Source organism: Tursiops truncatus, chromosome 6, assembly GCF_011762595.2.
Source record: "Tursiops truncatus isolate mTurTru1 chromosome 6, mTurTru1.mat.Y, whole genome shotgun sequence".
Lineage (NCBI taxonomy): Eukaryota > Metazoa > Chordata > Mammalia > Artiodactyla > Delphinidae > Tursiops > Tursiops truncatus.
Window position 1 is genome coordinate 2,442,023 of NC_047039.1, and position 14,518 is coordinate 2,456,540.

At 47.8% G+C, this 14,518-nt stretch overlaps 1 protein-coding gene and 1 pseudogene across 10 annotated transcripts in view; both read left to right on the forward strand.

Moving 5' to 3' along the window:
- The window catches only part of PALLD (palladin, cytoskeletal associated protein), a 272,833-nt gene extending 266,317 nt beyond the window's left edge, over positions 1-6,516 (forward strand). For all 10 annotated transcript variants that reach the window (XM_073805704.1, XM_033857510.2, XM_073805705.1 and 7 more), the window contains 4 exons: positions 242-449; positions 2,545-2,710; positions 3,114-3,247; positions 4,312-6,516. In XM_073805704.1, coding sequence (XP_073661805.1) covers positions 242-449; positions 2,545-2,710; positions 3,114-3,247; positions 4,312-4,484 — 681 coding nt within the window. In that variant the 3' untranslated portion in view covers positions 4,485-6,516. The remainder of the gene's footprint in view (positions 1-241; positions 450-2,544; positions 2,711-3,113; positions 3,248-4,311) is intronic.
- A 106-nt stretch (positions 6,517-6,622) lies between these two features.
- Positions 6,623-12,272, forward strand: LOC141278930 (ferritin heavy chain pseudogene; annotated as a pseudogene).
- The last annotated feature ends 2,246 nt before the right edge of the window (positions 12,273-14,518 follow it).

Below are 14,518 nucleotides of genomic sequence, written 5' to 3' on the forward strand. Positions count from 1 at the left end.
CACGTGCCACAACTACTGAAGCCCATGCGCCTAGAGCCCGTGCTCCGCAACAAGAGAAGCCCGCGCACTGCAACAAAGACCCAACGCAGCCAAAAATAAATAAATAAGTGAGTAAGAAACGTGACCTGATGCTAAGAGCCTCATGTTGTCCTGAAGGAGGGGTCTGTGCCGGTGTCTTAGGTGTTCGTGACTTCGCTGTTTCCGTAGCAGAGGAATTCATTCGCATTTCTTCCCGGTTTAGGTCAGTGGGCTGCCAACCCCCGATCTCAGCTGGCTGCTGGACGGCAAGCCCATCCGCCAGGACAGCACCCACAAGATGCTGGTGCGAGAGAACGGGGTGCACTCTCTGATCATCGAGCCCGTCACGGCCCGGGACGCCGGTGTCTACACGTGCATGGCCACCAACCGGGCTGGACACAACTCCTTCAGCCTGGAACTCGTGGTCGCAGGTAAGTCCCGGGAACCTCTCCCAGGGTGAGCGTCAGATGTAGAAACAAACTAACCCATGTGGAAAGTACATCAAATCGCTGAAAAAAATAGACCATTATCATCAACGTGTTAAGACCTGGCAAGTCAGAAACATCACTTTTTCTTCGCTGTAGCCATGGTTATTTTTCTTCCCTTCCCCCGTCAGCCTGGCAGCCAGAGAAGAGGGTTTGAGCAGTTTTTCTGGGCCATTCCCCTTCTCCTGGTCCCCCAGTGTCACACGGGAAAGGCAGCGGCAGCCTGGCCTCCAGGAACCAGACGATGTGGGAGAATGTGCTCGTGCAGCAAGTTCTCCACGTAGACCTAGCTTTTGAAGTCATGTGCAGTGATTTCAGAATTCAAAACTGAAATGCTGTGATCTACCCCCCATGTCATAGACAGATTAAACTCAGGTTTGCTTTTTAATTGACTATATATCTTTACGAAATTTACCTACCAGAATAAAGTTTTACCCTAAGGTATGGGAAATGAGTTTATGGAAAGGTCTAGTGTCCTAGGAGCTGAGCATGAATAGAGAGCCTGTTCTCTGTGCTCATCTGAAAAAAGCAGAACGGAGCATTTATTTCTCACCACTGCATGCAAAGCGCTCACTTGGTCCTCACGGCAGCCCCATGAGGCAGTCAGCCAGTGGGAATTAGGAGAGAGGAAGTGACTTTCCTAGGGGCCAGGCTGCGGTGCCCCTCTGGTGCCAGGAGCCTTCGAGCTCCTGGGGGAGACAGCAGCAGCGAGGACGCAGCGGGCGGCCCGGCTACAGTCCGGGCTAGGGATTTTCGTGACAACAAACACCCAGACGTGTTCGCACACAAACATGGGCAGCGTGCAGCCTGTGTGTCAGACCCGCTTCAGTTTCACTCCTTCCTCCAGCCCGCCCTCCTCAAAACTCAACTGTTGGGGTCCCCCCGCCGACCGTACCTGTCCCCACGCCCGAGGTGTCCCCGTCGGCACTTCCGGAGGAAGTCGGGGCTCGGCTCCCAGCCCAGCTCTCGTTTTCTGGCTGTGTCCTCTGGTAGGTCCGTCTCTGCAGCTGAGTGTCCCCAAACGGAAAAGGGGGCCATGATGCTCAGAGTTGAAGGACTAAGTCGTGGCACAAGGACGAAATCCTGTGAAGCTCTGCGTCCCCACGAGCCTGCCTAGCCAAGCTCCAGAGGTAGCTGTGATGCCTACTGTGGAGGGTCGCTGCGACCTAAAGGCCCGTCTCACACAGTTATGCTCTTTTGAAAACTGGGACCCAGGAAGAGCACCGAGTGAGGTCTCTTCCCAGAGTGGCCCAGGTCAAGTAACCACAAAAGGTCCAATAAAAATTGACCCTCTACATAATTCGAGGTCATAGAGGGCCTTAGGTTTTTAAAACTTTCAGGTAGAACGTTCACCTTTGCTTTGCTGTTATTTGTCACAGAGGAGGGAGTGCAGAAGGCCACACCCTCAGACTCATTGTTGGCAGCTAGGATGATGGTAGCTAAGGCTTCCTCTGGGACTGTTCCCACTGCACTAACAGTTCTGATTTGTCCAGACTGGGTAATTAATAGTCGTCGTTTTCATAGCTTTCTTCAAAGAAATACAAATTGGAACTTGTACAGAATGTACGTTCCTAGTGTTGAGGTTACTATTTAAAGCTGCCTCTCCTCGTTTCCCCCTTTGTAGCCTGTGGTATGTCTCTCTTAAGCCAGGACCTAGAAATCTCAGTGTCTCGGCCAGCAGGGCGGGAATCTAGGGGATCAGCGCCGCTAGATGGCAGCGGTGGGCTGAGGCAGGGACCCTCATCAGTCGCCAGCCTGACGGAGGTCCCGCCCCCCGCCGCGAGAGCACGCAGGCAGGCGCTCTGGGGAGCAGGTGCGGGCCTGTCGGACTTGAACTGACTGAGGAGAGAAAGGCGTGGAATGAAGGTTAGGAACCGCTCTTGGTGGAGGAGGGATAACTTGGAGAGAGGACAAGCATCCTGCCACCTGAAGGGGAAAACGACGTCAGCAAGGTTGAGCGGGATTGCTGAAAGCACCTGCGTTCTTTTGTGGTACCTTTTGCGCCCGTCACGGGTAGGTAATCCGTCTCGTGTCTTTGCAGCTAAGGAAGCGCACAAGCCCCCCGTGTTCCTCGAGAAGCTGCAGAACACGGGGGTGGCAGACGGGTACCCGGTTCGGCTGGAATGCCGGGTGTCCGGGGTGCCGCCGCCGCAGATATTTTGGAAGAAGGAAAACGAGTCGCTCACTCACAGCACGGACCGCGTGAGGTGAGAGCCCACGGGGCCGCCCCCCACCCGCAGGGGTCCTGATGGTCCCAAAGGGAGGTGCACAGCACGTGCCTGTGTGCGCCGCCCCCGGGCCAGCCCCTGCCCCCGCACGCCTGCGCTTTGCGGAGGCGGCTGCCCTGCTGTGTGGTGCAGCGGCTCCCCGCCTAACGCAGGCAGTGCTTTGCGGGGGCAGATGCTCCCCCTGGGAATTAAGTGCTCGGCTTCCTTCAGCCTCCCGGCCTCTCCGCTCTCTCATTAGCTGTCACGGGCTGGCGGCCTCTGCAGAATTAGGAGGACCCTGTTATCCGCTGCTTGCACAGTTCTGTTTCTCATGAGCTAATGAGAAGCGATGCTTCGTGTCCTGAAACATTTCGAGCCCTATGGCCATGTCTGTCTTTCGCAGCCTGCACCAGGACAACTACGGCTACGTGTGTCTACTCATCCAGGGAGCCACCAAGGACGATGCTGGCTGGTACACGGTGTCGGCCAAGAACGAGGCCGGGATCGTGTCCTGCACGGCCCGGCTGGACGTCTACAGTGAGTACCCCTCCCCCTCGCCTCGATGCGTTATTGGTTCCTTCCGTTACAACAAGGCGGGCGTCAGCACACCGAGTCACGTTACTCTGATCTGATCAACAACTCTAGCGCTTTATTTGCCAGAAATTTCACACTGCTCTTTCTCTTTCTATTTATAGTTTCTCAACATTAATAGTGAACCTCGCCAGAAGAACAGTGCCCAAGTATCACTCAGGAACTTTGCGTTTTTAGCAAAACGTGCATGTGGATTTCTCTGGCGTCGGCTACCCAGCTGTGGCTTTCTTACCCAGCACCCCTAGGGGTTAACACCAGGCAAAGGCATAAGCACAGATTTTTCACATTTTCTTACTGCCTTGTGCAAATGACTGCCTTTTAACATTTCTCCCTAAGCTACTATGATCCTGTCACAGCATCTTAATTCACTCTAAACGTGTGTCCCATTGAACCTGGAATGCGTACTTTCTGTGGCTCAGTGCTTTGTGTTAACATATCCTAAGCAGTTCAGCAGTAGGTTTGTGAGTGTTTGTGTACGTGTATTTGTGTACATGCATCCCAGATTGAAAGAAAAAAGTTCTGAGTTTACAAACTAGCCCAGTAGCATTATGTGATCTAGTGACAAGAAAACCACTAGGAAAAATTCAGAACTGATTTCACACCTAAGAAATGACTGACCTCAACCTTCCCTATCACCCGGTTCCTTTCAAACAATTTGTGTTAGAACACCCATCCAGAATACCTGATGACTGTCATTACTGTGGCATTTATCCATTTTGAGCTTTGAAGTTTTTTTTCAAAGTGAGAATCAGGAAGTGTAGCAGCCCTTTCAAAGGACTCCCCGAGCTGCAGTGAGTACTGACTATCGAGATAAACTACACGCTGTCTCTGTTCCCGAGCTGCTGCAGTGCCACCACCCTGTGTAGGCAGTAAATCTGCAACATGTGAGTAGACTGCAGGACCACCCGTACACTTTAGGACTTCTTAGGTCTTTTGCAAAGAACACGTGCCTGGTACACACAGAGCCATGCTGCCTGGTTAGATTCTGAGTTCCGTGTTGTGTCTTGCAGCCCAGTGGCAGCAGCCGCCGCCAAGCGCCAAGCCGAAGCGGGTGCGGCCCTCGGCCAGCCGCTACGCCGCGCTCTCGGACCAGGGACTCGACATCAGGGCCGCGTTCCAGCCCGAGGCCAGCCCGTCCCACCTGATGCTGAGCCCCGGCCTGGTGGAGAGCGAGGACCTGTGAGCTGGCGCTCTCCACGGAGCCCAGACGCTGAAACCACCGCTGCCTTGACCCACACCCTCCTCTGTCACGGGACGTAAAAGGCAGAAACATACCTTTGGCTCTAAGAAACAAAAGGACACCAAAATCCTACTTTTCTTCCTGGTAAACCAGACGTAGAGGCTGCGTACGCGATGCTGATTGATAGGAATGCACACCTTGCACGGAGAATTCACATTCATCAGCCAATTTAAAACTTTGGGAAGTGCTGCAAATCAGGGGGTCTGAAATGCCAAAGTGCTAACGGAAAAAAGGTGACCATGACCTGTGTTGTCCCGAGTGTCTTCCCTAGCGTAGGTGCTGCCACCCGGCGTGAGGCCGGGGGGCTCCCCGGAGGTGGCTGCACCACAGGGGACACCACCTGGGCTCTGCAGGGCAGTGTGCTCATGCAGCCAGGGACCCACGTGGGGCATGGGACAAGGAGGGTGCCACCAGGAAGCCCAAGGAAACGCCCGTCCGCGAACAGCTTTCCACTAAACCGTGCGCAAGGAGCCACCTGCCTTCAGTTCTGTGAACATCAAGGGTTTTCTAACAAGGCCAAGACCTTCGTTCTTAACCTTTTTTTCTTTACGTGTAGTATTTTCTTTTCTTGTTACCTTGGTAGGGCGCTTACTTACAAACCATATTAAAAGAATGCGAAGTACTCTGAATAAAGAAGAAGCATATTGCAGTCCATTCCACGAAGGGCATCCCAGCCACCCAAGTGACCAAGGTGTGTAGTATCTGGAGGAGACGGGTCTGGAAGGGGCGGAGAGGAGAGGGAAAGGAAGCACGACCAGACAGACTGTGCTCACTTAGATGAAAGCAGCGGAGCACGAGACGGTAAAGGCCAGGCTTTTCTTTGCTTTTCTTCAAACTTACTTAACCTAAAATAGAAGCGACAAAACACCGCCATTCCCAAGTCAGGAGCTCGAGGGTCAGCCGGAGGGAAGCTCGTGCTCGGGACACTGCAGTGTCGGAGCTGGTGCCGCAGCGGGAGATTGAGGTGCGCACTGCAAGTTGAATATGGGCTGAGCTGCGAGATTGTCATGGATCAGAGACAGCCTGTGGGCGCTAGTCTACTTGGGGAGACAAAGACGGGGGTGCTGGCATGCATTTTCTCTGTGGCACTGCCATACGGTGGATGGAAACTATTCACTTCCCTGCTGCCACGAGACCTTTCGCCTTAAGAAGGTGCTGGGTTCCAAGTAGTTTGTAAAGGCATCTCGGCAAAGACTGCTTTCTGAATGCCTGTGATTCTGCATCAGCTAGATGGCGTGGATGGATTCTGACCAGACTTGACGGTTTTAAGTCAGAACCAATAAACTTTAAAAAGGAGAAAAAAACAAATTTGGGCTGATATTATAAAACCTGAGTCTTTAATGGTACTTTCCTATGAAGAGAACACACTGTATTCCTCATGCAAAACACATTTATCTTTCATTATTTATAATACAAATGTTGAACTCTTAGCTCAGTTACTCCATTCAATACGTAGTATTTTTAAGTACTTTTGTATCTGTGTGCCACCGTGTATATCCCATTGCACTGCTTCACATGGACAGCTTTCTACTTCCTTGTAAGAGCACCAACCAAGCGAGCTTTAAATGCCAGGCTGGAGCTCTCTGGTGCCCACGTTCTGTGCAGAGTGGCACATGCGTCTCTGACCACACCTACGTGCATTGCTGATGTCGGATTTCAGACACCGCGCAAAGTCTCTCCTGGACCTTTCTATACTGTAGAATTATGACTTAACATCATCTCTTCCTTGCCAAATTTTTCTGAATGTGACTTTTTGCTGATTTGCTGGGTTTGGGATTAAGTAGCATTATTTTGCCACCTTTCATGTATTTATAAAGAAATAAGTACGATCTTACCACTTTGGATTGTTGTGCTGGTGTAATGTGGATTTAACATCAATGAATATTTAACAAATAATAGTTGCAATCTTGTGAAGCAAATATTCAGTCGTTTTCATTTTCTATTGCTTGCTGTAATAAACTGGTACAGACTAGAACTACTGTGTCTGCTGCAGTGCATTCTCACCTGAGCGCAAGCACCTGGGACAGAATTGGGCTCCTTGCGGCTGTAGAACGGGGTCCCACGTGGTCTGTCAGCAGGGGGCGGGGCGCACTGGACTGCTACAGGCCGTGTCCCCCCCCCCCCCCCACCAAAACTGGCAGTGAGAATCCCCCTTGGGACAAATCCCTCTCACGCTTTGACTGTGGTCAAGGAGAGTCCCGTGCCTTTCAAGGGACCATCTGATCTGGGATCTGCGTGTGGGTGAGAGAGAAGTGGGGTGCACCCCAGGGGGGGGGACGCTGGCAGCCGGCTCAGAACCCCGCCTGCCTCAGCAGTTTACCGGACATGTGCCTGTGAGTAACAGTGGATCCTTTGATCCCCTGGGAAGGCGTCCTGCAACCACATACTATAGCCGTTCTCTTAGGGATTAAGTATACGGGGTTCTGGCTCAAGAGGTCCTCCCTCAGACACACCAGATCCGCTACTACGTACAGACCCATTTCCTCCGAAAGAAACCTCGGGTGAATGAGAACAGACCCACGTCACAACAGGAGAGCTGACGCATAGCCTCACTGTGACCCCCACTGCCCGGCACGGTGACCCACAGTGAGGAGGGAACTCAACCCCAAGCTTTCCCTGGGGAGTGAAGGGTTTGAACCCCTCACCAGGACCCCAACTTTTAAGGCCTGCCTCTGAGACCAGCCCCCAAGACGTGTAGCTTTGAAAGCCAACGGGGCTTCTGTCCATGAGACAAGGCTGCGGGGCACTGGGAGATGCTTCTTCCAGGGCTGCATGGACTGGGCCAGCACAGAGGCCACCGACTGAAAAGCGCCCAGACCTTCTGTGAAAGAGGCTTCTTTGCTTACGTTCAGCCTGAGGGACAGACATCTAGCTGGACACGTGTCAGGCCAACCCGAGTGCTCTCCAGAAACCCCCAAGGGCAGGCACTGTCTTCATGCCATCCCTCTGCCTCCAGATTGCCACTAGCTCCCGTAAAGGGGCCCGTGCACTGGCCTGGGGCCCAGGGGACACCTGAATGGCCTAGCTCTGCCGGCCAGTGGGGGCTTACATTTGCGAGTCCCGTAAGTCTGTAACGGAGAAACAGTTCTTACCCGGCTATCCCCCGGGGCAGAGCACACAGGCAGCACACTGAAGCACCCCAGTCTCTCTGTGACACAAGGCAGTGGTCTTCACAGCTATGGCATAAGGGGCAGGCTTCTAATTAAACACACACCTGGGGGCCGACTGCAACTCTCTCCAGAGGGGGGCCCTGTCCCAGTTCACCTGTGTCTGGAAGAAAGGAGTGGGCACAGGAGTAGCAGCCAGGTGTGGCTGCCACCCACTGTGATTTTAAATCTTCCAACAAAAGTCCAGGACCAGAACGCTTCACAGGTGAATTCAATCCAACATGTAGAGAAGAGCTAACACCCATCCTCAAACTCTTCCAAAAAATTGCAGAGAAAGGAACACTCCCAAGTTCATTCTACAAGGCCACCATCATCACCCTGATACCAAAACCAGACAAAGATAGCACAAAAAAAGAAAATTACAGGCCAATATCACCGATGAACATACAGGCAAGAATCCTCAACAAAATATTAGCAAACAGAATCCAACAAAACATTAAAAGGATCTTTCACCACAATCAAGTGGGGTTTATCCCAGGGATGCAAGGATTCTTCAATATACGCAAAATCAATCAATGTGATACACCGTATTAACAAATCGAAAAATAATAAATAGCATCATCTCAGTCCTCACGGAGAGTCGCCGCAGATTCTTGCTTCAACAGTGCTTGGACGGAACCCGGCGCTCGTCTCCCGCCCCGGCCGGCCGCTCAGAGCCAGCCCTCGCCACCACCTCACAGCGCCCTCCGACTGCCCCAAGGTCCCCACCGCCATTACAGCGCCGCGCAGCCACCGCTTCACCTCAGCCGCCCACCATGACGACCGCATGCCCCTTGCAGATGCGCCAGAACTACCACCAGGACTCGGAGGCCGCCATCAACCACCAGATCAACCTGGAGCGCTACGCCTCCTACGTCTACCTGTCCATGTCGTACTATTTTGACCGTGATGATGTGGCTTTGAAGAACTTTGCCAAATACTTTCTTCACCAATCTTGTGAGAAGAGGGAACATGTTGAGAAACTGATGAAGCTGCAGAACCAACGGGGTGGCCGAATCTTCCTTCAGGATATCAAGAAACCAGACTGTGATGACTGGGAGAATGGGCTGAGTGCAATGGAATGTGCGCTACACTTGGAAAAAAGTGTGACTCAGTCACTACTGGAACTGCACCAACTGGCCACGGAGAAAAATGACCCCCATTGGTGTGACTTCATTGAGACTCATTATCTGAATGAGCAGGTGAAATCCATTAAAGAACTGGGTGACCACGCAACCAACTTGCGCAGGATGGGGCCCCCGCATCTGGCATGGCACGGTATCTCTTGGACAAGCACACCCTGGGAAATAGTGATGATGAGAGCTAAGCCTTAGGCTGGCTTCCCGTAGCCACAGGGGTGACTTCCCTGGTCACCAAAGCAGTGCATGCATGTTTGGGTTACCTTACCTTTTCTGTAAGTTGTACCAGAATATCTACAAGTCCTTTCTTTAGTACCATTCCTTCAAATAAAGTAATTTGGTACCCCCCCCCCAAAAAAAGCATCATCTCAATAGACACAGAAAAGGCTTTTGACAAAAGTCAACAGCCACTTATGATAAAAACTCTCCAGAAAGTGGGCATAGAGGGAACCTACCTCAATATAGTAAAGGTCATATACGACAATCCCACAGCAAACATCATTCTCACTGGTGAAAAACTGAAAGCATTTCCTCTAAGATCAGGAACAAGACAAGGATGTCCACTCTCACCACTATGATTCAACATAGTTTTGGAAGTCCTAGCCATGGCAATTAGAAGAAAAAGAAATAAAAGGAATACAAATTGGAAAAGTCACTGTTTGCAGGTGACATGATACTACACATAGAAAATCCTAAATATATTACCAGGAAACTACTGGAGCTCATCAGTGAATCTGGTAAAGTTGCAGGATACAAAAATAATACACAGAAATCTCTTGCATTCCTATACACTAACAACAAAAGATCAAAAGGAGAAATTAAGGGAAAAATCCCACTGACCATCGCAACAAAAAGAATAAAATACCTAAGAATAAACCTACCTAAGAAAGCAAAAGACCTGTACTCAGAAAACTATAAGACACTGATGAAAGAAATCAGAGACAACACAAACAAATGGAGAGATATACCATATTTTTGGATTGGAAAAATCAATATTGTGAAAGTGACTATACTACCCAAAGCAATCTACAGATTCAATGCAATCCCTATGATATTTCTTAAAGAATTAGAACAAAAAAATTTATAATTTCTGTGGAGACACAGAAGACCTCAAATAGCCAAAGGAATCTTGAGAAAGAAAAACAGAGCTGGAGGAATCAGACTACCTGACTTTGTACTACAAATCTCAAGTAATCAGAACAGTATGGTACTGTCACAAAGACTGAAATACAGATCAGTGGAACAGGATAGAAAGTCCAGTGATACACCCACATACATATGGTCAATTAATCTATGATGAACAAGGCAAGAGTATACAATTGGGAAAACACAGTCTCTTCAATAAGCAGTGCTGGGAAAAGTGGACAGCTACATGTAAAAGAATGAAATTACAACACTCCCTAACACCATACACAAAAATAAACTCAAAATGGATTAAAGATATAAATGTAAGGCCAGACACTATAAAACTCTTAGGAAAAAACATAGGCAGAACACTCTTTAACATAAAACACAGCAAGATTTTTTTTTTTTTTTTGAAGTACACGGGCCTCTCACTGTTGTGGCCTCTCCCGCTGCGGAGCACAGGCTCCGGACACGCAGGCTCAGCGGCCATGGCTCAGGGGCCCAGCCGCTCCGCGACATGTGGGATCCTCCCAGACCAGAGCACGAACCCGTGTCCCCTGCATCGGCAGGTGGACTCTCAACCACTGTGCCACCAGGGAAGCCCCAGCAAGATCTTTTTTGATCCACTTCCTAGAGTACTGAAAATAAAAACAGTAAACAAATGGAACCTAATTAAACTTAAAAACTATTGCATAGCAAAGGAAACGATAAACAAAACGAAAAGACAACCTATGGACTAGGAGAAAATATTTGCCAACAATGCAACCGACAAGGGATTAATCTCCAAAATATACAAACTTATGCAGCTCAATATCAAAAAATCAAACAACCCAATCAAAAAATGGACAGAAGACCTGAATAGACATTTCTCCAAAGAGACATACAGATGGCCAAGAGGTACATGAAAAGATGCTCAAAATCACTAATTATTAGAGAAATGCAAATCAAAACTACAATGAGGTATTCCCTCATACTGGTCAGAGTGGCCAGCATCAAAAAATGTAAAAACAATAAATGCTGGAGCAGGTGTGGAGAAAAGGTAACCCTCCTATGCTGTTGGTGGGAATGTCAACTGGTACAGCCACTATGGAGAACAGTATAGAGGTTCCTTAAACAACTAAAAATAGAACTACCATATGACCCAGCAATCCCACTCCTGGGCATATACCTGGAGAAAACCATAATTCAGAATGATACATGCACCCCAATGTTCACTGTAGCACTGTTTACAATAGTCAAGACATGGAAGCAACCTAAATGCCCACTGACAGATGAATGGATAAAGAAGATGTGGTGTTTATATGTGTGTGTATGTGTATATACACACACACACATACAATGGAATGTTAGCCATAAAAAAGAACAAAACAGTGCCATTTGCAACAACATGGGTGGACCTAGAGATAGTTATACTGTGTGAAGTCAGACACAGAAAGACAAATATCATATGATATTGTTTATATGTGGAACCTTAAAAAAAATTACAAATGAACTCATTTACAAAACAGAAATAGAGTCACGGATGTAGAAAACAAACTTATGGTTACCAGGGGATGGGAGGGGACACGGATAAATTAGGAGATTGGGATTGACATATACACACGACTGTATATAAAATAACTAGTAAAGACCTACTGTATAGCACAGGGACCTCTACTCAATACTCTGTAATGACCTATATGGGAAAAGAATCTAAAAGAACTAAGAGTGGGTATATGTATAACTAATTCACTTTGCTCTACACCTGAAACTTACACAACACTGTAAATCAACTCTACTCCAATAAAATTTTTTTTTAAACTACATACAGAACTATCATACACTCTAGCTAACTCACTCCTGGGCATATATCCGGAGAAAACCATAATTCGGAAAGACACATGAACCCAATGTTCATTGCAGCACTATTTACAATAGCCAGGACATGGAAGCAACCTAAGTGTCCATCGACAGGTGAATAGATAAAGAAGATGTGGCAAATATATACAATGGAATATTACTCAGCCGTAAGGAAGAATGAAATAATGCCATTTGAGACAACATGGGTGGACCTAGAGATGGTCATAGTGCATGCAGTCAACCAGACAGAGAAAGACAAACACCGTATGATGTCTCTTGGGCATACAGGCTGTGATCACTCATGGCTCAGGTTACCGGAGTGCAGACAGGTAGAAGAGACTCAGGGAAGAAAGAAGTTTGGGGAGAACTCTGGACAGAAAGGCACAGAGAGGAGCACAGCCTGCCCTCCAGAATACCACTGGTTTTACACACTCCAGGTTCACAACCACCCGCTCTGTTTTCCAGATGCCAGCATTCACGGAGGCCTACAGCTTGAAGATCAAGAGTCAAGCAAAATATTTCTCTGCCCAGAGTCCTGCCTCTGGTGAGAGAAAATGCAGTCAGAGCACAGACAGCCTGCCAGGTTGTCTGGCCACTGTGCCCCTCGATCTGTCTGTAACTTCCGGATAGGATATAGTTAGCCAACCTGTGTCCCTCCGAGAAGAGAGCCAACTGGGCCAGTCACAGGCACACAGCAACCAACCCCTCCTGTCCAGGCACCTCCCTAAGGTTAGAGCAACCCCATCTCACATTCTGGAGGTCCAAACTGGGAGCTGCATGTGCACGACGCCGGTGCTCTGTCACCCTCTAGTGGCTGTCCTCTCTAACTGCAGTTTTGAATCCTTCCTCCTGCACCCCGCTCCCCAGCTGGCTGCACTGGCCTTGGGCACCTTCCAGCCTGATTACATTCCCCTTCTTTTTGTAATCACAATAAAGTCACCTACAGAGTTTCAGGATCTCTCCAGAAGGAAGATCTTTTAATCAGTACATGTTAACCATGAGAAGTTTGTTTCAAGAACGAAACTGAAATACTGTATTTTTCTTTTTGTTTCCAAATAGAAACAGCTCTAGTTTTGTAGGTCATAAAAATTCCAAAGTTATAATATGATGTCCTTGGCCAGAGAAAGAAAAGAAACATTTTAGGGCTCCCTCCACTCAACCACCCTTTAAGTCATGTGATTGGGCTTTAAATCAATCAGCTGATCCCTGTATCTCTCTGACCAGGATTTATATCAGCTCCACCCCCTTTAATGTACCTAACCTAGTTTTACCCCATAGTCTGCCCCTGAAACCTGCAACTTCAAAAGTTGGGAAGTTAATGTTGATCCCAGCACCAAACACAGCTTCAGCGGGAGAAAAAAAACGGTACAAATGAACTGATTTACAAAACAGAAACAGTCACAGATGTAGAAAACAAACCTAGGATTTGTTTGGAGAAAAGGGGGGTAATGGGGTGTGGATAAATTGGGAGATTGGCATTGACATATACACACTACTATATATAAAATAGGTAACTAATAAGGACCTACTGTATAGCACAGGGAACTCTACTCCATACACTGTAATGACCTATATGGGAAAAGAATCTTTAAAAGAGTGGATATATGTATATGTATAACTCATTCACTTTGCTGTACAGTATGGTACTGTCACAAAAACTGACATATGCACCACTGGAACAGGACAGAAATCCGGAGATAAACCAGGAACATATGGCCAACTAATCTTTGATGAACAAGGCAAGACTATACAGTGGCGAAAAGACAGCCTCTTCAATAAGTGGTGCTGGGAAAACGGGACAGCCACATGTAAAGAATGAAACTACAACACTCCCTAACACCATACACAAAAATAAACTCACAATGGATTAAAGACCTAAATGTAAGGCCAGACGCTATAAAACTCTTAGAAAAAAACATAGACAGAACACTCTAACATAAAACACAGCAAGATATTTTATGATCCACTTACTAGAGTACAGAAAATAAAAACACAAATTAAAAAAATGGGACCTAATTAAACTCAAAAACTATTGCACAGCAAAGGAAACCATAAACAAGACAAAAGGACAACCCTCAGAATGGGAGAAAATATTTGTAAATGAAGCAACTGACTAAAGGATTAATTAAAGGATTAAAGGATTAATCTCCAAAATATACAAGCAGCTCATGCAGCTCAATATCACAAACACCCAATCCAAAAATGGGCAGAAGACCTAAACACACATTGCTCCAAAGAAGATATACAGATTGCCAAAAAGCACATGAAAGGTTGCTCAACATCACTAATCATTAGGGAAATGCAAATCAAAACTACAGTGAGGTATCACCTCACATCGGTCAGAATGGCCATCATCAAAAAGTCTACAAACAACAAATGCTGGAGAGGGTGTGGAGAAAAGGGAACCCTCTTGCACTCTTGGTGAGAATGTAAATTGATACAGCCACTATGGAGAACAGTATGGAGGTTCCTTAAAAACTAAAACTAGAACTGCCATATGACCCAGCAATCCCACTACTGGGCATATACCCTGAGAAAACCATAATTCAAAGAGTCATGTACCACAATGTTCATTGCAGCTCTATTTACAATAGCCAGGACATGGAAGCAACCTAAATATCAATGGACAGAGGAATGGATAAGGAAGATGTGGTCCATATATTCAATGGAATATTAGCCATAAAAAAGATCAAACTAATGCCATTTGCAGCAACATGGATGGACCTAG